The 24,317-nt window shown below is 44.5% G+C and overlaps 1 protein-coding gene across 1 annotated transcript; it reads right to left on the bottom strand.

Moving 5' to 3' along the window:
• Positions 1–1,605: 1,605 nt before the first annotated feature.
• TNFRSF9 (TNF receptor superfamily member 9) lies at positions 1,606–23,439 on the bottom strand. Its single transcript, XM_023215326.1, has 8 exons — positions 23,246–23,439; positions 22,355–22,538; positions 20,780–20,884; positions 20,252–20,389; positions 19,770–19,836; positions 17,109–17,239; positions 15,226–15,357; positions 1,606–2,650 (listed from the first exon to the last, which is right to left on the bottom strand). Exons 2-8 carry the CDS (start codon positions 22,452–22,454, stop codon positions 2,562–2,564), a joined length of 762 nt encoding a protein of 253 aa, XP_023071094.1. The 5' UTR covers positions 22,455–22,538; positions 23,246–23,439; the 3' UTR covers positions 1,606–2,561.
• Positions 23,440–24,317: the final 878 nt, after the last annotated feature.

Below are 24,317 nucleotides of genomic sequence, written 5' to 3'. Positions count from 1 at the left end.
CCTGGAGACCCTTCTGCAGAGGAGATGCGTAAAATAACATCCATGACAACACTGGCCATGATTTCGAAACACCTGGCAAAAACCCAGCATGTCTTGGTAGAGGATGGATCTATAAATAATGGCATATTTCCAGCAGAGTCAAGACGAATGCACTAAAGCTACACACGACAACAGAGTGAGTCTTTTTTTTTTTTTTAAGACAGAGTCTTGCTCTTGTCCCCCAGGCTGGAGTGCAGTGGTGCAATCTCGGCTCACTGCAACCTTCGCCTCCCTGGTTCAAGCGATTCTCCTGCCTCAACCTCCTGAGTAGCTGGTATTACAGGCACCTGCCACAATGCCTGGCTAATTTGTGTATTTTTTGTAGAGACGGGGTTTCACCATGTTGGCCAGTCTTCTCTGGAACTCCTGACCTCAGGTGATCCGTCCGGTTCGGCCTCCCAAAGTGCTGGGATTACAGGCATGAACCACCACGCCTGGCCACAATGAGTCTTATAAATATAATTTTGGGCGATTCAGGCAAGTCACAGAAGTCTCCATATAGCCCAATACAATTTTCATAAAGCTCAAAAATAAGCCAAACTAAATAACATAGTTTTAGGATACATAATTATATGAGAAATGATTTTTTTAAGCAAGGGAAGGATAGACTCAAAATTCCTAAGAGAGGCTGCCCGGGGATGGGCAGAAGGTGAGGGGAGAAAGCAGCACATGGATGGCGACTCTGACCTTGACTTTGACCCTGTATATGTTGAGATATTAAACATTCTAGTATTTGTGGTGTATGGAGTTTCTGTCACACCTACTCAACACTGCTCTTGTAGTGCAAAGCCAGTCTTAGTATATAAATAAATGTGTGGCTGTGTTCCAGTAGAACTTTACCTATTGACTCTGAAATTTCAGTTTTATATAATTTTATGTGCCATAAGCTATTATTCTTCCTTGGATTACTTTGAAACCATTTAAAAATGAAAAAGCTGGCTGGGCCCAGTGGGTCATGCCTGTAATCCCAGCACTGTGGGAGGCCGAGGTGGGTGGATCACTTGAGACCAGGAGATCAAGATCAGCCTGGCCAACATGGTGAAACCCCGTCTCTACTAAAAATATAAAAATTAGCCAGGTGCAGTGGTGCGCACCTGTAATCCCAGCTACTGTGGAAGCTGAGGCACGAGAATTGCTTGAACCAGGTGGCAGAGGTTGCAGTGAGCCAAGATCGCACCACTGCACTCCAGCCTGGGCGACAGAGCAAGACCCTGTCTCAAAAAAAATAAAATAAATAAAAATTAAAAAGCTATCCTTAGATCATAAGCCAAACAATGGCAGCCATGCCAGGTTTGCATGTGTAATCCCAGTTACTTGGGAGACTGAGGTGGGTGGATCATGTGAGCCCAGGAGTTTAAGGCTAAAGTGTGCTATGATTGTGCCTGTGACTAGCCACTCCATTCCAGCCTGGGCAACATAGCAAGACTCTGTCTCAAGCAAGCAAACAAACAAAGGCAAATGGTGCACCAGGTTTGGCCATGGGAGTTTGGCGGCCCCCACTCTAGTGCTGTGGTAGGACGATGAGCCCACAGGTGTTCATTTTCTCACTGTACCACACACCTATCGTATGTGGTTCATTTATTGGCTTTTATATAAAATATTTTGTTAAAAGTTAAGAATTTTTAGAATATAAACTGGCTTAAAAGGGAACAGGACAAAGGCAGAAGGTGTACAGGATATGCAGACACTTGAACTCTTTCCAAAACTTCCTCCAGGCCTGAGGTTTTTTGCCCTTGACCCCAAATTCAGGCAGTCTCCTCATACTCCCCTGACGGTGAAGCATGTCATGTTACATGACAGAACCAATGGAAAGTTTAGCTGGGGTACTACTGCACCTTGTGGCTTACTGTCATATGTCATATTAGCACCAAAACACAAACCTGCACTGATTTTGATTATCATTGTAGTTGGACCACTGGCCTACATAATTGAATTTAAACTATAATTTTCTTTGGATTTCAAAAAAACTAGCTCAAGCCTGTTAAGTGGTATCTAGAAAATGCTTTTTTATCACCAGCTCTGGCCCCATCTGTCTGTTCTGTTAAAAGTGGTGCATTATTTTGGCCGGGCATGGCGGCTCATGTCCATAATCCCAGCACTTTGGGAGGCCAAAGTGAGCCTAGGAGTATCAGACCAGCCTGGACAACTGATGAAATGCCATCTCTACCAAAACGAAAAACAGAAAAGTTAGTCAGGTGTGGTGGTTCTTCCTTATAGTTCCAGCTACTCAGGAGACTGAGGCAGGAGGATCACGTGAGCTCCCGGAGGTCAAGGCTGCAGAGAGCCGTGATGGTGCCACTGCACTCCGGCCTGGGTGACAGAGTGAGACCCTGTCCAAAAAAAAAAAAGAAGTGGTGTGTTTTTAAAGGACGACTCATTGGCATTGAGGAAAGAACATGTGTTGGGGGAATCCTGGGTATTTGTAGGATGGTGTTGTTGATTTTGAAAGCTGTGATAGCGGGATGACTCGTATCTCCTTGCTTTTTTTCCAGGAAGTCCCAACAGCCCTATCGACTTCCATTTCACAGTTCACATCCTCCTTCTTCTTCTTCTGGAAATCGGCAGCTACATCCATCTTCCTCTTGAGTGGTTTGTACTGGTCTCATAAATGCTAAAAAAAAATTTTAAAGATACATATATTTTGTTGTCTATTTGAATTATTTAACATTTATTTTCCATAAATTACAGCTGCAGAACATCTCTAAGCAGCAAACATTCTCACCTTTAATTTTAACAAACTCAGCCAGGCGCGGTGGCTGACGCCTGTAATCCTAGCACTTTGGAAGACGGAGGCGGGCAGATCACTTGAGGTCAGGAGTTCGAGACCAGCCTGGCCAACATAGCAAAACCCCATCTCCACTAAAAATACAAAAATTAGCCGGGCATGGTAGCGGGTGCCTGTAATCCCAGCTACTGGGGAGGCTGAGGCAGGAGAATCGCTTGAACCCGGGAGACGGAGGTTGCAGTGAGCCGAGATCGCGCCACTGCACTCCAGCCTGGGCAACAACAGCGAAACTCTGTCTCAAAAATAATAATAATAATACTTTTAACAAACTCATCCACAAGAGAGGTAACAGCAAGGATGAACTTCCTCTAGAGATTATTTGACATTTGTTTCCGTTTACCAAATATTTTTACTGGTCTTTAAGAACTATTTTCTTTATTTTCTACATTAGCTAAAAAAGAAGTCATAAGCATGAATCACTAAAGCATAAAATATTAGCCATATCCCAATCATAGCTCTAGTTTCAATTCAGCAGCACATATTTTCGTCTTGAGGGTTACGTAGATTCGAGATCCGATGGTTTCTTTGGAACACAATGCTATGACTGCAAGAGTGTGGAGGCATCCCACGACTTCCATCGTTAGGAACCAAGAACCGATCTGCGCATGAGCTGCCAGGCTTTCTTTTACATGTTAGTGAAGTATTTATGTTACTGCTCAGCAGTTTTTCAATCCTAAGCAGATATTTATTTACAGACAAGCAAGTCAAAAAGCCCTACCTGAAGTTCATATGCTTGTTGCTATAAAAAAAAAACAAAAAAAACCCAACCCAAATAACCACACCATCTCCTAGAACTTATGAAAAACTGGCAAGATGTTCAGAAATACCAATGGGATGTCTTTTGAAATTGATCCAAAGATGAATTTCAAAATGGAGATCTCTTCTGGAAAGATTGAGATGTCATGCTTTCCGTATTTGTCCTGCTGAGTACTGCTGAAAACCTCTCCAAAAGGCAGAGAGAGGAAAGTCAATTGGGTCATGATCTCCGGACCCAAGAAACAACAAGGCAATGGGTTTCTTTCTGCCTCATTTCCCTCTGACTGGGAACTAGAGAAGCAGCAACCTAAAAATGCCAATAGTATGGACAAAGCAAAACAAAAACCAAGAATAGGCCAGGTGTGGTGCCTCACATCTGTAATCCAAGCATTTTGGGAAGCCAAAGCAGGCAGAATATCTAAGGTCAGAAGTTCGAGACCAGCCTGGCCAACATGGCGAAACCCTGTCTCTACTAAAAACACAAAAATTAGCTGGGCATGGTGGCACACACCTGTAACCTTAGCTACTCAAGAGGCTGAGGCAGGAGAATCGCTTGAACCTGGGAGGTGGAGGTTGCAGTGAGCTGAGATTGCACCATTGCACTCCAGCCTGGGTAACAGAGCAAGACTCCATCTCAAAAAACACACACAAAAAACTAAGAAGAGTTTGTACTCCCTAGTTGTGAGACTAGGAAAGGGGCAGCATAGCAAGACTAAAAGTTTTATTTTATTTTTTTGAGGTGGAGTCTCGCTCTGCCGCCCAGGCTGGAGTGCAGTGGCCAGATCTCAGCTCACTGCAAGCTCTGCCTCCCGGGTTCCCGCCATTCTCCTGCCTCAGCCTCCCGTGTAGCTGGGACTATAGGTGCCTGCCACCTCGCCTGGCTAGTTTTTTGTATTTTTTAGTAGAGACGGGGTTTCACCGTGTTAGCCAGGATGGTCTCGATCTCTTGACCTCGTGATCCGCCTGTCTCGGCCTCCCAAAGTGCTGGGATTACAGGCTTGAGCCACTGTGCCCGGCCTTTTCTTTTCTTTTTTTTTTTTGAGATGGAGTCTCTCTCTGTTGCCCAGACTGGAGTGCAGTGGCGTGATTTCGGCTCACTGCAACCTCTGCCTCTTGGGTTCAAGTGATTCTCTTGCCTCAGTCTCCCAAGTAGCTAGGACTACAGGCACCCACCACCATGCCCGGCTAATTTTTGTGTTTTTAGTAGAGACGGGGTTTCACCATATTGGCCAGGCTGGTCTCGAACTTCTGACCTTATGATCCGCCTGCGTCAGCCTCCCAAAGTGCTGAGATTACAGGAGTGAGCCACTGCGCCTGGCCCAAAAACTTCTAGACAATAACCACTCAATTCTAACAAAACACCACAAAAAACACAGTGGCTCCACCTACAAGCCCATCAGGAAAGACTGGGTAGAGAACCTGAACTTCCTCCCTCACCATGGATTAAGGCTCATCTCCCCCTCCTTCCTGGGGTGGTGTCAGAGGAGGCCTAGTGGGAACCGGAACTCCCACATGTCTAGTAATAAAAAGGAGACGCTCACCCTCCAGGAGGTGTAGCGCAGAACCCAAACTTCCTCCACCCCTGCCTGGCTGTAACAAACTGCCCATCCTCCTTCCTTCCCTACAGTGATGTCAGAGGAACCCTGAGAAAATACAAGATCTAAATTAGATCCAGAAACTGGGTGTGGGGGCTCACGCCTGTAATCCCAGTATTATAGGGGCCAAGGCAGGAGGATTGCTTGAGTCCAGGAATTCTAGACCATCTTTGGTAACACAGCAAGGCCCTGTCTCTACAAAACATTTAAAAATTAGCCAGGGGTGGTGGCACATGCCAGTAGTCTCAGCTACTCTGGAGGCTGAGGTGGGAGGATCACTTGAGCCCAAGAGGTTGAGGCTGCAGTGAGCCGTGATCATGCCACTGCACTCCAACCTGGGTAATACAGCAAGCAAGACCCTGTCTTCAAAAAAATTTTTTTTCCTTAGGCCTAAATTTAATAAAACACATACAGAACTTGTATAGTGAAAACTACAAAATGCTGTGAAAGAAATTTTAAAATATATAAATATATGGAGAGACATACCATGTTTGTGCATTGGAATACAGTCATACAGTGTAAAACGATGTTTTGGTCAAAAACAGACCGTATATATGATCGTGGTCCCATAAGATTATAGTGGAGCTGAAAAGTTCCTGTTGCCTCGTGATGTCCAACCATCACAACACTGCAGCACTGCTCATTGCTCACGTTTGTGGTGATACTGATGTGAAAAACCTACTGAGCTGCGAGTTGTATAAGTGTAGCATATACAATTATGTATGGCACATAATACTTGATAATAACAATAAATGAGCATGTTAGTAGTTTATGGACTTACTATGCCATACTTTTTATAGTTAGAGTATATTCCACATACACACACACACACACACACACACACACACACACACACAACCAGTTAAGGCCAGGCGTGGTGGCTCACACCTGTAATCCCAGCACTTTAGGAGGCCGAGGCAGTGGATTGACTGAGCTCAGGAGTTCGAGATTAGCCTGGGCAACACAGTGAAACTCTGTCTCTACTAAAGTACATTAGCCGGGCATGGCACCATGCACCTGTAATCCCAGATACTTGGGAGGCTGAGACAGGAGAATCCCTTGAACCCGGGAGGCAGAGGTTGCAGTGAGCCGAGACCGCCCCATTGCACTCCAGCCTGGGCAACAGAGCAAGACTCTGTCTCAAAAAAAAAAACAATTTAAAAACTTTTAAATAGATAAGTTTATAGAATAAGGAAATAAAGAGAAAATATTTTTGTATAGCTGTACAATGTGCTTGTGTTTTAAGCTAAGAGTTATTACAAAACAGTCAAAAAGTTTAAAAAATTGTTTTTAAGTTTATAGGCTGGGTGTGATGGCTCATGCCTGTAATCTCAGCACTTTGGGAGGCCAAGGTGGGCAGATTACTGGAGCTCAGGAGTTCGAGACCAGCCTGGCCAACATGGTGAAACCCCATCTCTAATACAAAAATTAGCCAGGCGTGGTGGCAGCTGCCTGTAGTCCCAGCTACTTGGGGGGCTGAGGCAGGAGAATCACTTGAACCTGGGAGGTGGAGGCTGCAGTGAGCCAAGATCTTGCCACTGCATTCCAGCCTGGGCAGCAGACTGTGCCTCAAAAAAAATAAAATAAAATAAAATAAATTAAAGTTTATGAAGTAAAAAGTTACAGTAAGCTCAGGTTAATTTATTATTGAAGAAAGAAAACATTTTAAATAAATTTAGTTTAGCTTAAGTGTACAGTGTTTATAAGACTACAGTCATATACAGCAGAGGTCCTCAACCTTTTTGGCAAGAGGGATCAGTTTTGTGGAAGACACTTTTTCCATGGACTGGGTGGGGGGATGGTTTTAGGATGATTCAAGCGCATTACATGTATTGTGCACTTTATTTCTATTATTATTACATTGTAATATATAAAGAAGTAATTATACAACTCCCCGTAATGTAGAATCAGTGGGAGCCTGAGTTTGTTTTCCTGCAACTAGACAGTCCCGTCTAAGGGTGATGGGAGACAGCGACAGATCATCAGACATTAGATTTTCATAAGGAGCCGCAACCCAGATCCCTCACGTGCGCAGTTCACAATAGGATTCGTGCTCCTATGAGACTCTAATGCTGCTGCTGACGTGACAGGAGGCAGAGATCAGGCGGTAATGCAAGTGATGGGGAGCGGCTATAAATACAGAGGAAGCTTCACGTGTTCGCCCACCACTCTCCTCCTGCTGTGTGGCCCTGTTCCTAATGGAGTCTCACGCTGTTGCCCAGCCTGGAGTGCAGTGGTGCGATCACAGCTCACTGCAACCTCTGCCTCCCAGGTTCAAGGGGTTCTCCCACCTCAGCCTCCTGAGTAGCTGGAATTACAGGCACGTGCCACCACACCCAGCTAATTTTTGTATTTATAGTAGAAACGGGGTTTCACCATGTTGGCCAGGCTGGTCTCGAACTCCTGACCTCAGGTGATCTGCCCACCTTGGTCTCCCAAAATGTTGGGATTACAGATGTAAGCCACCGCGCCTGGCAAAAATCATATTATTTTCATGGTACCTCTTCTGTGTTTAGGCGTGTTTAGCCACACAAATGCCATTATGTTATAGTTGCCTATGGTATTCGGTACAGTCACACGCCCTACAGGTTTGTAGCATAGGAGCGACAGGCTATACCATCCAGCCTAGGTGTATGGTAGGCTGTACCGTCTAGGTTTGCCTAAGTGCCCTCTATGATGTTCACACAACAACGAAATCACCTAACAACACATTTCTTAGAACATACCCCTGTCATTAAGTGATACGTGACTGTACTTCACATAGTAAAGATGTCAATTCGTCCTAAACTGATATGCAGATTTAACACAACTGTTATCAGAATCCCAGCCAGCTTTTTGTAGATACAGATATTATCCTAAAATGTATGTGGAAATGCAAAGGAACCAGAATAGATAAAACAATTCTGAAATGAAGTAATAAAGCGGGAGACTACCACCCTCTACCCAAGTTCAGTATTTACGGATAACCACAGTAATCAAGGCTGTGTGGTATTGGCAGAAGAAGAAACACATGGATCAATGGAACAGAAGAGGGAAATCAGATAGCCCCACGTAATTGCAGCCGACTTACTTTTGACAAAGGTATAATGAAAGAAGACTAATGTTTTCCACTAGTGATGCTAGAGCAATTGGACATCCCTAGGCCAAAAACAACAACAACAAAAACTCAGCTAAAACCTCTCACACCTTATACGAAAAATTTAAAACGAATCAAGGCTGGGCACAGTGGCTCACACCTGTAATCCCAGCACTTTGGGAGGTCAAGGCAGGAGGATTGTTTGAGGCCAGGAGTTCAAGACCAGCCTGGGCAACATAGACTCTGTCTCAAAAAATAAATAAATAATTACCCAGGCATGCAGGAGCCGAAGACGTGAGACATGACCAACTCAACATTCCGCTGGAGGCTATATGATCAAACAGCAAAGTGTTTATCATGAATGCAAGATGTGAGCAAACTCACACTGCCCTGTGAGGGGCACCAAAAGGTTTGCTGAGGGACATCGCTCCCTGGCTCCTTGAAGTTATCTATTGAGAAATCTAGCACCTATTGTTCAAAGGATGCAGTCTCTCAAGTCTGCTGTGAACCAAACACCAAATGGCCAACTGACAATTACCGACAGGACAATCACCCCCGCTTTCTCACTATCCCTTTTGCCTAATAAATACGGTGGGCTGTGTAAAGTTCAGGGCCTTTGTCCACTAGAGGCAAGGTTACCCCGACTCCTTCTTCCAAATATACTCTTTTGTCTCTTGTCTTTTATTCCCGCGTTCTCCCCACTTTGTTCAGTCCAATAGGTCTGTGGCAAGTGGTGGCACACTCCTATAGTCCCAGCTACTTGGGAGGCCAGGGAGGGAGGATCATTTGAGCCCAGGAGGTGGAGGCTGCAGTAAGCCATGATCATACCAGTGCACTCCAGCCTGTGTGACAAAGCAGAGACCCTGTCTCAGAAAAAAAAAAAAATCAAGATTTAAATACGAAATAAAAAAACTGTAAAAGTTATAGGAGACAGAGGGGAAAAGTATCTAAATCTTTGAGACCCAGGACTCAATGAAGAATTCTTAGACATGACTCCATCAATGAAAAAAATCCATAAACTGGACTTCATCAAAATTAAATAGCTTTTCTCTGTGGAAGAGGATGAAAAGGCAAGCTACTGACTGGGAGAAAATATTTATAAATCATATATATGCCAAAGGACTCCTATCTGGGAAATATGAAGAACTCTTGGATCTCAACAGTAAAATAAATAATCCAACTAGAAAATAGGCGAAAGACCTGAACAACACTTCACTGAAGACGACGTAAAAATGGAAAATAAGCGTATGAAAAGATGTCCACCCATAAGGGAAATGCAAATTAAAGCCCCAATGAGATGTCACTACACACCTATTAGAACAGCTGAGATAAAAATTGAGGCAATGCAGGCCAGGCGCAGTGGCTCAAGCCTGTAATCCCAGCACTTTGGGAGGCCGAGACGAGCGGATCACGAGGTCAGGAGTTCGAGACCATCTTGGCTAACACGGTGAAACCCTGTCTCTACTAAAAAATACAAAAAGCTAGCCGGGCGAGGTGGCGGGCACCTGTAGTCCCAGCTACTCCGGAGGCTGAGGCAGGAAAATGGCGTAAACCCGGGAGGCGGAGCTTGCAGTGAGCTGAGATCTGGCCACTGCACTCCAGCCTGGGTGACAGAGCGAGACTCTGTCTCAAAAAAAAAAAAAAAAAAAAAAATTGAGGCAATGCAAAATGTAAGCAAGGATGCAGAGAAACTCCGATGAGAATGTAAAATGATACACTTCCTCTGGAAAATAGTTTGGCAACTTCTTAAAAACTAAACAAGCACCAAACATATAGCCCAGAAACTGCACTCCTGAGCATTTCTCATAGAGACACAAAAATACATGCCCACACAAAAACTGGACGTGATTATTCCTCGCAGCTTTATATGTAATAGTCAAAACAGAAAGCAAACAAAATATCTTTTAATGGGTGCATGGTAAAACAAACTGTGGCACAAGTGTATCGTGGAATACTATTCAGCAAGGAAAAAGAATGAATCATTGAAACACACAGCAACTTGGATGAATATCAAGGGCATTCTGCTGAATGAAAAAGCAAAATCTTAAAACAGTTCACGTTTGTGAAAGTTGTCAGAATCAAAATGGAGTAACTTGTGTCAAAACCCTGACAAATGGGCCGGGCATGGTGACTCACGCCTGTAATCCCAGCACTTTGGGAGGCCGAGGCAGGCAGATCACATGAGGCCAGGAGTTCAAGACCAGCCTGGCTAACATGGCAAAACCTCATCTCTACTATAGCTGGGCATGGTGGCGGCTGCCTGTGATCCCAGCTACTCAGGAGGCTGAGGCACAAAAATCACTTGAACCCAGGAGGCGGAGTTTGCAGCAAGCGGAGATCATGCCACTGCACTCCAGCCTGAACGACACACGGAGATTCTGTCTCAAAATTTTTTTTTAAAACCCTGACAAATGGAGCCAGGGAAGGCCATGAAAAGGGTTTCTTATGCATGCATGCCTGATAAAAACAACTATCACAAGACTGCAGAAACCACAACCTTGCACAAAGGCTACCGTGTCTTACACAAAAAAATACTTCTGTGGGTATTGATCTTTGTAGCAAAGGATCATTGTTTCAAAATAACTTACATAATCCTCCTCAATTTTTCCTTTTTCTTTTTTTGAAACAGAGTCTTGCTCTGTCACCCAGGCTGGAATGCAGGACGCGATATCGGCTCACTGAAACCTCTGCCTCCCAGGTTCAAGCAATTCTCGTGCCTCAGCGTCCCAAGTACCTGGGATTACAGGCACGTGCCACCACACTGGGCTAACTTTTTGTATTTTTAGTAGAGATGGGGTATCACCATGTTGGCCAGGCTGGTCTCGAACTCCTGACCTCAGGTGATCCACCCACCTCGGCTTCCCAAAGTGCTGGGATTACAGGCATGAGCCGCTGTGCCCGGCCCCTCATTTTTTCTTTTAAAAACTCGTGTCACCTTTACCTCCCTGAATACACCCATCATATTACCACTGCAATGCTACTCCTGGAAAAAATACCATAATCTTTTAGAGAGCCTCTTTCTCTGTCTGTGATTTAGCTTGACACATGCTGTATGATTCTATTTATACACTATTTCTTAAATAACAAAAGTATAGAGATGGAAGACAGATAAGTGGTTGCCAGGGCATGGTGGGGAGAGGGAGAGCACCTGACTAGAAAGGAGTAGTGGGAGAAGATCTCGGCGGTGATGGAAAGTTCTGATTTTATTGTGCTGGTTGTTAAAAGACTTCACATGTGTGACAAAGGGACAAAGTACACACACACACCATGCCAACATCAATTTCCTGCTTTGCCATTGCACTGGAGGATGGAACCCAGAAATGGCAAGAGAGATGTACCTGTCTTGGCAAATTCCTGTCAATCTATAATTATGTCAAAATCAAAGTTTCTTTTAAATGACCTACAAACCTTTTTTTTTTTTTTTTTGAGACAGAGTTTCGCTCTTGTTGCCCAGGCTGGAGTGCAATGGCACGATCTCCATTCACTGCAACCTCTGCCTCCCAAGTTCAAGCGATTCTCCTGTCTCAGCCTCCCAAGTAGCTGGGATTGCAGGTACCCACCATCACGCCTGGCTAATTTTTTGTATTTTTAGTAGAGACGGGGTTTCACCATGGCCAGGCTGGTATTGAACTCCTGACCTCAGGTGATCCGCCTGCCTCGGTCCCCGAGAGTGCTGGGATTACAGGTGTGAGCCACGGCACCCATCCAGAAGGAAGACTTCCCTGACTGGGAATCGAACCCAGATTGCGACGGTGAATGCCGAATCCTAACCACTAGACCACCAGGAAGTGTCCTAAAAACTTTTAAAAAATGGATTACGGTTCCACTGAAACTCACTAATCACTCATAAATATGTTTGAAAAGCATTTTCTAAAGAACTTTGTTGCAGTCTGGGGTGTGGACGGAACTTTGTTGCAGAGGTAGTCCTTTAAATCAGGATTAAGTCCAGCACTTTGGGAAACCAAGGTGGGAGGACCACTTGAGCCCAGGAGTTTAAGACTGGCCTGGAAAACATAGCGAGACCCCGTCTCCACAAAAAAAATTAAAAATCAATTAAAAGTTAGCTCTGTGTGGTAGTATGCACCTATAGTCCCAGCTATTTAGTAGGCCGAGGCAGGAGATTGCCTGAGCTCTGGAGTTCGAGGCTGCAGTGAGCTGTGATCGCACCACTGCACTTCAGCCTGGGTGACACAGTAGACTCTGTCTCAAAAAAACAAAAGACAAAACCGAAATCAGGCTTAAGTGAGAGCGTAGAGGTTTAAATTGGAGGTGTAGACCTCAAAAAGAGAATGAAAGAGCAAACCACAGAATAGGAAAAGATATTTGCAGCTCATGAACAGCAGACTAAAAACTTCCTATACGTAAGAAGAGGACAGACAATCCTATGAGAAAATACTCAAAAGACTTGATCAGGCCCTTCACTAAAGAGGAAATAGCCAAAATAACATGAAAAGGCATCTAACCTCACTAGCAACCAGGAAGTGTAAGTTAAAACCACAATGAGATACGACTATCCGCCCACCATATCGATAAAAATAGTCCGATGATGCCAAGAGTTACCAGGGGATATGGAGTAAAAAGAACATCATTACCACCAGGGAGTGTAAATGGGGTCCAATCATTTTGGAAAACAGTTTGGCATATTCAAGACCAAGATACATGTTCCTTGTAGCTCAGCAATGTTATTCCTAGGTTTAAAAACACAACCAAACCAGAAACACATGTTTATGTGTGCTGAAATACACGGACAAAAATATTCAAATGTCATTGCATGTAATAACCCCAAGCTAGAAGTGATCCCACTGTCCATCAATATTAGAATAGGTAAACAACAATGTCATCATTCAATAAAAGAGTGTGCAACAATGGAAATCAACTAAAGATGAACTCAACGTGGATGAATCTTCATGACACAACATTGAAAGAAGGAGCAAAGGCCGGGTGCAGTGGCTCACGCCTCTAATCCCAGCACTTTGAGAGGCCGAGACGGGAGGATCACGAGGTCAGGAGATCGAGACCATCCTGGCTAACACGGTGAAACCCCGTCTCTACTAAAAATACAAAAAATTAGCCGGGTGCAGTGGCGGGCGCCTGTAGTCCCAGCTACACTGGAGGCTGAGGCAGGAGAATGGCGTGAACCCGGGAGGCGGAGCTTGCAGTGAGCCAATATTGCGCCACTGCACTCCAGCCTGGGCGACAGAGCAAGACTCCGTCTCAAAAAAAAAAAAAAAAAAAAAAAGAAAAAAGAAAGAAGGAGCAAGACACAGAAAACACAGTGTGATTCTGTTGTATGAAGTTCACAGCAGCCTGATAAAACTGTGTTGTTGGGTAGCAAAACTATAGCAAAAGGAAGTTAATACCATACAAGTCCAGATGTGGTTAGCACTAGTGGGCAAGGAAGGCTGTGATCCAGAAAGGGCAGCCCAGGGCTTCGGGAATGGGTTATGTTCCAGTTCTTGATCCTGGTAGAGTTATTTGGATGTTCGTTTACGACAATTTGTTAAACTTTGCATTTATGCATTTTTCTATATAGGTCACAATGTAAAAAAGTTCTATATTGCTTTAAAAAGAGGTTTTAAATAAATTAGCATAATTTATTAGATAAGACTTTACTGGCCGAGCGCAGTGGCTCTCGCCTATAATCCCAGCACTTTGGGAGGCCGAGGCAGGTGGATCACCTGAGGTCGGGAGTTCAAGACCAGCCTGACCAACATGGAGAAACTCTGTCTCTACTAAAAATACAAAATTAGCTGGGCATGGTGGTGCATGCCTGTAATCCCAGCTACTAGGGAGGCTGAGGCAGGAGAATTGCTTGAACCCGGGAGGAGGAGGTTGCAGTGAATGGAGGTTGCAGTGAGCCGAGATTGCACCATTGCACTCCAGCCTGGGCAACAAAGGCGAAACTCCGTCTCCAAAAAAAAAAGAAAAAGAAAAAAAAAACTTTACTAATGCGTTCCTGCACATATATTTTTAACAGCCTACAAATAGACACATTCTGGTCTTACATGGTGTTTTGGGTTAAAATTTTGCTCTCAAAAAGCTCCTTCTATTATATCCCTCTTATTAAGTCTTATTAAGCCTGTTATGTCTCGTTCTATCCTTCACGAAGACAAAAAAAACAGGTTGCCTTCCATCTATATATTTTTTCAAATAAATATCAATGGCTTTTGTCTAGTGGGTGCTGACTCTGTGCCAGGCACTTGCTGAGTACCTTATAGAAATAATACCTTGTTGAACAAATGAATGAATGAAATTCATTATTGAAATTTTTCATGTAATCCATACTGGTGCTGTAATAATCCATTTGTTAAACTCCCTTCAAACTCCCTCTTTGTTCTCTCTGCCTTCCTCGAATACGGGTCTAAACTCATTTTAAACCACTTTATCAACCAGAGGGACATGGGGACATGGGAAAACATGGTTTTCTGATTCTTATTTGCCAGTGACCTCTACACGCACATACACACACATACACACACACGCATACACACACACGCACGCACACAAGGCACGCACACGCACACACATGCACACACGCACACACAGGCACGCATACATACACACACACACGCACACACACACACATACACACACACGCAATAATCCAAGGCTGCAGCATATTTAAATCTGACACTTTTCTAGAACCAAGATGTGCTATTCTATATGCAAGCTTTCTCCACCTCAGCACTGTTGACATTTGGGGCAGCACCATTCTTTGCTGGGAGGCTGTCCTGTGCATGGTAGGAGTTTAGCAACATCACTGGCCTCTACTCACTAGATGCCAATCACCACCTAATCACCCTAATCACCACCACCACTGCCACCAAATACTCCCAGGGATGAAATTGCCCCTGCTTGATAACCACCGGGCTATATGAACCTCATTTCTAGAATTTTTTTAAAAATCATCTTTTCCTTTCTATTATAAAAAGCCTTGCCTTGCCAGAGCTCTAATATGATTATGTTAGTCTTACGTTGTTTGAATATATACAGGAGTTTCTTTCTGCCCCGTTTAACAACAGAGAAACGGAGCACGAGGAAGAACACCAGGAAGAGTACCGCAGTCGAAGTCAGCGCAAGAAAGAAGATGATCTGCGGAGAGTGTCCTGCAAAACACAGCAAAAGGAGAAACGCATGCAGAAATGTATTGACACTCATACACACATGTGTATATTTACATTGGTAAACTCCTAAGCATGAGAAGAATCAGAGCCTTGGGCATCTCCAACCTGCTAATGGAGTAAACTTGGAAAACTTTTAAAACGGCAAGACATGGTGGCTCACACCTGTAATCCCGATACTTTGGAAGGCCGAGGCAGGAGGATCACTTAGAGTCAGGAGTTCAAGACCAGCCTGGCCAATAGAGCGGTGGCGGGCGCCTATAGTCCCAGCTACTCGGGAGGCGGAGGCAGGAAAACCGCTGAACCCGGGAGGCGGAGCTTGCGGTGAGCTGAGATGGTGCCACTGCACTCCAACCTGGGCAACAGAGCAAGACTCCATCTCAAAAAAAAAAAAAAAAGAAAAGAAAAGAAAAAAAGAAACGTAATGGCTGCGCGGTGGCTCACGCCTGCAATCCCAGCACTTTGGGAAGCCGAGGTGAGCAGATCAGCAGAGGTCAAGAGTTTGAAACCAGCCTGGCCAACATGGAGAAACTCCATCTCTACCAAAAATACAAAACTTAGGCGGGCACCATGGTGGGTGGTTGCCTGTAATCCCAGCTACTCAGGAGGCTGAGGCCAGAAGAATCGCTTGAACCTGGGAAGCGGAGGTTGTGGTGAGCCAAGATCGTGCCATTGCACTCCAGCCTGGGTGACAGAGACTCCGTCTCAAAAAAAAAAAAAAAAAAAAAAGAAAGAAAGAAAGAAACTTAATGGTTTTCCTAGAGGCCACAAAAATTAAGCAGTTTGGCCGGGCGCGGTGGCTCAAGCCTGTAATCCCAGCACTTTGGGAGGCCGAGACGGGCGGATCACGAGGTCAGGAGATCGAGACCCTCCTGGCTAACACGGTGAAACCCCGTCTCTACTAAAAATACAAAAAATTAGCCGGGCGAGGTGGTGGGCGCCTGTGGTCCCAGCCACTCGGGAGGCTGAGGCAGGAGAATGACGTGAACCCAGGAGGCAGAGGTTGCGGTGAGCTGAGATCCGGCCACTGCACTCTAGCCTGGGCGACAGAGCAAGACTCCGTCTCAAAAAAAAAAAAAAAAAAAAATTAAGCAGTTTATCCTTTCTAGCACAGAAAATATGGGACCCAGGGGCCGGACGCGGCAGCTCACGCCCGTAATCCCAACACTTTGGGAGGCCAAGGCAGGACGATTGCTTGAGCCCAGGAGTTTGAGAGCAGCCTGGGCAACAGAGCAAGACCCCAACTCTACCAAAAAAAAAATATATATATATATACAAAAATTAGCCAGGTGTGGTGGTGCGTGCCTACAGTCCCAGCTACTGGGCAGGCTGAGGTGGGAGGACTGGTTGAGCACAGGAGGTGGAGGTTGCAGTGAGCCAAGATCACACCACTGCACTCCAGCCTGGCACAGAGCAAGGAACTCTCTTAAAAAAAAAAAAGAAAAGAAAAGAAAAGATGGGACCCTATAATCCCCTTTCCTTAGCATTGATAAAGATATAGACTCTGTCTGGGTGAAGTGTCTCTCGGCACTGCTTACAAATGTGTATCTCAGACTGAATAACAAATGCCTGGGAAGGAACCTGCTGGGTCCCTGAGGCAGGATTCAGGAAGGAATGCACGTGGGCGGTGCCTGTTGTAGGTGGAGGTGTGAGACATCATGATATTGGGGAGATTTAGATACCATCTGGAATCACCATAAGATATGCACTTTGATTGAACGGCATAGCCCAGCTACCTGGCTCTCTCGCAGGGGCAGGCGGGGTCGCAGAGGATGCTCCTGGAGAGAGGTCGGCTGGAGACGGTCCGCAGACCACGTCCCTCTCCTTGGTCCCATTCACAAGCACAGACTTTCCATCCAAAGAACAGCTTAGACAGTTCAATGAAGAGTTTAAATAATTAACTTAGGTCCAGAGGATTCTGATTTAAAACTTTGTCAGTTTTTACCCAGTGAAGTAGCCTAGTGAAAAGGATATATGGGTCTGCGTTCGAAGGCGATGCAAAGATATTTTGAGAAACTTCCACTTGACTGGCTCCCTGCAGCTTTTCATGGCTTCCTTCTGTTCGGTGACAGCTTAGTTCCGGCTGTTTTGCCTGGTTAGTCTCTCACCCCCACTTTCTTAATCAGACTTGACCATCTCTGGCACAGATGAAGGCTAGCATAGGGTTAAGAGGGCCAGCACTGGTATTAGGCAAACTGGGGTTTGAGCCCCGGGTCTGCTGCTTTCCAGAATGACCTTGGGCAAGTTAAGAAATCTCTGGCCGGGCGCGGTGGCTCACGCCTGCAATCCCAACACTTTGGTAGGCTGAGGCCAGAGGATCACTTGAGACCAGGCGTTGGAGACCAGCCTGAGTCACATAGCAAGACCCCATCTCTACAAAAATTAAAAAACAAACCAAAAAAATTAGCTGGTGGTGCATGCCTGTGGTCCCAGCTACTCAGGAGACTGAGGTGGGAGGATCACTTGAACCCAGGAGTTCCAGGCTGATCACTTGAACCCAGGAGTTTGATACTGTCTCAGAAAGAAAAGAAAAGAAAAACGAAAGCTCCCTAAGCCTCAGTTTTCTCATCTGCAAAATTAGGATAGTATGTGCTGCCAGAACTGTTTCAAAGAACAAACGAGTGAGAGTCAGTGACACACTCTTGCACGTCTGACACGCTGAGTAAATGGTAGCTATCATCATCATCATCACCATTATCGCCATCATTGTTGCTGTTCTTGTTACTCCTTTCCCTCGTCCCTTTACCTACCCCACATCCACCCATCCTCCAGAGCCAGATTAAACCCACTCTTCCGTGCAGACTCACTTAACAACTCTGAAAAATTTGTATTGAAAGACTTTTTTTAAAAAGCCACCTTCCAGTTGGTCACGGTGGCTCACGCCTGGAATCCCAGCACTTTGGGAAGCCAAGGCGGGTGGATCACTTGAGGTCAGGAGTGCGAGATCAGCCTGGCTAACATGGTGAAACCCCATCTCTACTAAAAACGCCAGGCGAGGTGTCGTGCACCTGTAATCCCAGCTACTCAGGAGGCCGAGGCAGGAGAATTGCTTGAACCTGGAAGGTGGAGGTTGCAGTGAGGCAAGACCACGCCATTGCCCTCCAGCCTGGGCAAGAAGAGTGAAACTCCATCTCAAAACAAACAAACAAACAAACAAACAAACCTTTTTAAAAAAGCCACTTTCCAAAGAGAGAGTTCAGTTAAGTCCGAGAAAACAGTTAATACTTTTCTTGTGAATCACGATTCCATTTGTCAGCCACTCTGATGCTGATAAATTGTAAATGAGAAAAGCAGAGGGATACTATGATTCCTGTTTTAAAACACTTTATTTTCTCTCCAAAAAAGTCACTTTCCAGTCTGGTTACAGACCAATACACTTTTGAAATACAATAAAAATGTAAAAGTAAAATAATAAAAATGATTTTCTAGTAAGAAAGTCAAATGGAAAAAGAACAAATACATATAAAACACAATGCCCAAATTTTTATTCTTAGTCAACAGACCACATTACTCTGCCAATTTGCCTTAAAAGTTTCTAAATGCTTATTGTCTAACCATACACCGCTGTTGATGGGGGCACAAGACAAGCCATTTGTGGACCAGCACCTATCCACAGACCACAGTGTGAGTTCTGGTTCCACAAAACAACAGTCACATTCTCTCATATACTACTGGCTTTTTACCACCTGTGATGGCCTTGTGTGCCCAAGTGTGTGCCACATTTTGGAGGGTAACGAGCAATTAGTTTCTTCTGTATCATTCTAGGGGCTGGCATTGAGCACATGGAGACGGGCTGATCAACGAGAGAAGATAACAGGTAGCAAAGGAATGAGAAGGAAGCAGAGAAGAGGCAGACAGTGGCAAAGTTCCACTGGCAATTCTTTTCCTTTCTTTTGAGACAGGGTCTCTGTTCTGGAGTGCAAAGGTGCGATCATACCTCATTGCAGTCGTAACCTCCCAGACTCAGGTGATCCTCCTGCCTCATCAGCCTTCTCTATAGCTGGGAAGGCTATAGGCATGTGCCATTATGCCTGGCAAATTTTTTGATTTTTTTGTAGAGACGGGGTCTCACTCAGGCTGGTTTCGAACTCCTGGGCTCAAGCAGTCCTCCTGCTTCAGCCTCCCAAAGTGCTGGGATTACAGGCATGAGCCACTGCACGTGCCCACCCTCCACTGGCAATTCTGATCTAAATGTTCCAGGCACTGTTTCTGGAGAAAATGCCCACTTTGCCTATTGAGTTGCTACAACCTCACAGTGCTCCCACGCTGCCTATTAGTGTGTTACATTCTGTCTACGCTTGATGGGTGCAAAAGAAGCTTCAATTACAGCATTCCTCATCTTCCAAAAAATTTAACCCAGATCCTTTATGCCATAAACTAAAGGAAATGATACCTACTTTGTCCAGGGTCGACAGACGCCACGTTTCTGATCATTAAATGTCCCAAAGCAACAGTCCTTACAACCTTGCGTTAAAAATGAAAGCAATAACAAAAAGAAAGCATTTTCATCATTTGGTAACTTTCCCTGTGATGAACTTAATAAAGTCATTACCGTAATGCAATCTGCACAAATTATTCTATAATTCTTGAAACAACACCCTAAGATGGCTAGTTTTTATTCTAACTGTACATAAAGTATTGTCTATGTCTGAAATGTGTGAAGATGAATGGTTCTGGCAATTAACAAACATTCTGATTTCAAATTATTTCCACTTATGAAGAAATAACAGAAATTATTTTATTAATTAAAATATGACATATCATATACTCACTTGTTACTTTAAGGTTCTACAAATCTGTTTATTTTCAAAGGATCAAGACCTAAGCTAAGTTTGTCTACATCACAAAACTACCCTAGATCAAAGAAGCGCAAACGTACCTTTTTTTGTCAATTCTTGACCTCGTTTACAATCCTGTTCACACATGCTGCATTCTGCCCCCAGGCAGTGATATCCTGAAATGCAGTCACACTCTGCATTGCCGGTGGAGGAACACTCCTTCCTGGTCTTGAAAACACCTACAAAGTTCCCCCCAGCCCCCGTATTATTACACTCGACCTCCAAATCCAGGAAGCGAATTTACACTCTGCAGTAACAATCATGTTCACTCTACTTATAGTGTTCCCAGTGATTTGAAAGTTTACTTTTAAATCTCCATAACGACATTTTTACATTTTGGTAAGTAAAAACTTCTCTCTTGTCAAAAGAATGTTTCCTCTAATATTTAGAAATCTCAGTCCACAAATAATTGCTGTCACCCGATATTATTTTACTGGACCTGCTGGTTGTCAGAAGAATCAGAGTCTTTGACACTTGAGATTTTCAAAAGAGAGCAGTTAATAAACAGGAAAGAAAAGCTTATCTTCCCATCTATCTTCTAGAAGAAGAAAGTATCTTTGAACTCATACCTTTACACTGCCTGCATATGTCACAGGTCCTTTGTCCACCTGCGCTGGAGAAACTATTTGGAGGACAGGGACTGCAAATCTGATTCCTGTTATCACAGAATGTACCTAAGACAGGCAGACAATAGTGGTACACATTTGACAATGGGCAATCGTCACCCAAGGCATTCTGAAGTTTACAAGAAAATAGGATTATAAAAGAATGATGAAGGCCGGGTGCGGTGGCCTGTAATCCCAGCACTTTGGGAGGCCGAGATGGGCGGATCACGAGGTCAGGAGATCGAGACCATCCTGGCTAACATGGTGAAACCCCATCTCTACTAAAAAATACAAAAAAAAAAAAAAAAAAAAAAATAGCCAGGTGAGGTGGCGGGCGCCTGTAGTCCCGGCTACTCGGGAGGCTGAGGCAGGAGAATGGCATAAACCCGGGAGACAGAGCTTGCAGTGAGCTAAGATCCGGCCACTGCACTCCAGCCTGGGCGACAGAGCGAGACTCTGTCTCAAAAAAAAAAAAAAAAAAAAAAAGAATGATGAGTTTTCTAGCTGCCACAGTGATAGGCATTAGTTTGACTTCCTAAAACGACACATTTGCAAGATTATTCTTTGTGTAATCACAGAATCAGAAATAACAAAATACAGGCCAGGTGCAGTGGCTCACACCTGTAATCCCAGCGCTTTGGGAGGCCAAGGCAGGCAGATCACCTGAGGTCAGGAGTTCAAGACCAGCTTGGCCAACATGGTGAAACCCTGTCTCTACTAAAAATACAAAAATTAGCCAGGCGCAGTGGTGCATGTCTGTAATCCCAGCTACTTGGGAGGCTCAGGCAGGAGAATTGCTTGAACCTGGGAGGCCAAGGTTGCAATGAGCTGAGCTCATGCCACTGCACTCCAGCCTGGGTGACAAAGTGATACTCTGTCTCAAAAAAAAAAACAAAAAGACAAAAACCAAAAACCAGATATTGTAACAAATAAATCAGCAGAAAGAAAATACTTTATCTATTGAATAAAACAAAATTATTGTCTTGATTGATCTAGGAGATGAGTATGACTGGATCCAGGAGGACATCAATGTCCTACACTAAAATTTAAGTGCGCCTGACTTTCCCCACTCTGTTAAGCCCTTTAACACCCACTTACTCGCTGCTATGTCCCCAGTCTGAGCACAAAATCCTACACACAAAACTGACATTTATTTACATTTTGGTAAGTAAAAACTTCTGTCTTGTCAAATGAATGTTTCCTCTAATATTTAGAAAGCTCAGTCCACAAATAATTGCCACAAATAAATACCACAGTCTTGCCATGTGCCATGCACTGTTCTAAGCCCTTCATTTGATCCTCCCAGCCATCCTATAAAACAGGTTCCCTTATTATCCCCAGATGAGAAAGTCAAGGCACAAGAGGTTGACTGACTGCTGCGTTCACACAGCTAGGTTGTAGCATCCAATAAATATTTGTAAATGAATGAATTTTCATTTTCCTTTCCTTAAAAGGGAGCTCATTGGCCCTGACTACTAGACTAACTGAACCATACTTCCAACAGAACAGATCAAATGCACATGATAACTGAGTACTCACCAGCTGGGCAGTTACTACACAGATCCTGCAATGATCTTGTCCTCTCAAAGTTCAGAACCAGCAACAGAGTGGCTACTACGTTGTAATAGCTGTTTCCCATGATGAAATCTGGTACAAGTATAATACTAGCAAAGCTGATTCCAAGAGAATTTTAATCAAATTAGCTGGTCTCACAAATGTCACTCTGCAAAAGGTAAACATTTCCAAGGAAAGGTGGTTTCTCCTTTCAAAATTATCTATTTGTAATCATTACCTATACAATTCTACAAGAGGCAAACTCAGGGTTTTTCAGGCACAATTAATGATGCAATATTATGGAAAAGTAGCAAATTCATAGAAACCACTACAAGGCAGGCATGATTAAACACACTGCTTTGTGCAGGTTTGCCAAAGTCCGAGGGTGCATTTTCCATCATGTTCTGCTGAAATGTGGAAATAACAACAGCCAGAACTTTTGGGGACTTTCATGGGTACTTTGCAGTACCATCCAGCAATAATGCCAATTACTTACTGCCCCTGAAATAAACTCCTTACAAAAAGAATCTGTCAGGGGCATTAGACAATTCAGTTCAAGAAGAAGCTATCACAAAACCACTCTTCCCCCCTTTAGCTGAACACCTAACTACTAACATGTGGAAAGACTTCCCTGTTCAACTCACTAACACATTTTCTTCAACAGAGACAAGTTTTGAGATGTGACGCTTGTATGGTAACAAAACTCAGGAGTGGAAAACTCTCTTCGGGCCAAGTTATTGATGTTTATTTAATGGGCTATTGAAGAGAAGTTATTATAAATTAGAAGGAGAAAAAGTCTAGAAATGGGCAAAGGGAGCAAAAGTTCTATCCTCACCCCCTCTCAGTGCCCCCACCCACTCCCCCAAATGGACAGACCTTGAGATCTCAGGGCTGCTGGAGAACTTTCCACTCCTTGGTCTTCAGGCTTCTGCAGCTCTGGAGGACTTCAGGTCAAACATAGGACTGGAGTGACTCAGCCGGGGGCGGGGTCTCTTGGGAAATTCCCATCACAGCTCTGTGACAGCTCTGTGAAGTTGTTCATTTCATATCTGCTGACCCCAAAATCCCCTAGAGCCCCTGTGCCTGCCTGATAATGGTACTTTAGACTGCTTCTTGGAAGCAGCTCTCTACTGTCAGGATGTGTCATAGTTGATGTAGGGAAAAGGATTTTGTCCCATAACATAGCTCTCCAGGACAAACCATTTAGCGTGTCCCTAAAATACTGGATTTGAGATTAGAGGGATGAAACCAACTTCAAAATAATGATCAGCATTTTGCCGTATGCGGTCCCTTAACTCCACGTCACTGTAAAGCAATAGCTGTCATTACTTGAGCACAGCCGATGTGCCAGGCGTCAGAGGTGCACTGTGGTGAATACACACTGTCCTCGAAAGAACCCTAGAACTTTGTATGACTGCTGTTGTTACAGGGGGAACACTGTGCAAACGAGGAAATTGGGGCCGCAAGTGGAGTCAGAGCGTCAACAGGACAGGGAGCCTGCGGGGTTGGAACCCATGTCTGCCTGGTCCCTTACCGTGCTCCTCGCTGCATGGGTGACAGAGGGAGGAAGGAGGCAGAAATGGAGGGAAATGGAAAAAGGGGAAGCACAGCAGTCGCACGGCAAGTGAATGACCAGGACTTGATTCGGTGAAGCTGAGAGCTAGAAGGGATTTTTAGAAAACCATGATTTCAATTTTTCTTAAAAAATAAATAAATAAAGGTGAAAGAGACCAGGCGTGGTGACTCATGTCTATAATCCCAACACTTGGGAGGCTGAGGTAGGTGGATCACCTGAGGTCAGGAGGTTTAGACCAGCCTGGCCAACATGGCAAAAACCTGTCTCTACTAAAAGTTAGCCCCGGGAGTGGTGGCGGTGGATCCCTGTAATCCCAGCTACTGAGGCTGAGGCAGGAGAATCGCTTGAACCTGGGAAGTAGAGGTTGCAGTG

This window comes from Piliocolobus tephrosceles, chromosome 1 (genome assembly GCF_002776525.5).
Source record: "Piliocolobus tephrosceles isolate RC106 chromosome 1, ASM277652v3, whole genome shotgun sequence".
Lineage (NCBI taxonomy): Eukaryota > Metazoa > Chordata > Mammalia > Primates > Cercopithecidae > Piliocolobus > Piliocolobus tephrosceles.
Note: the sequence above shows the minus strand (reverse complement) of the source record. Positions and strands in the feature narration are given on the sequence as shown.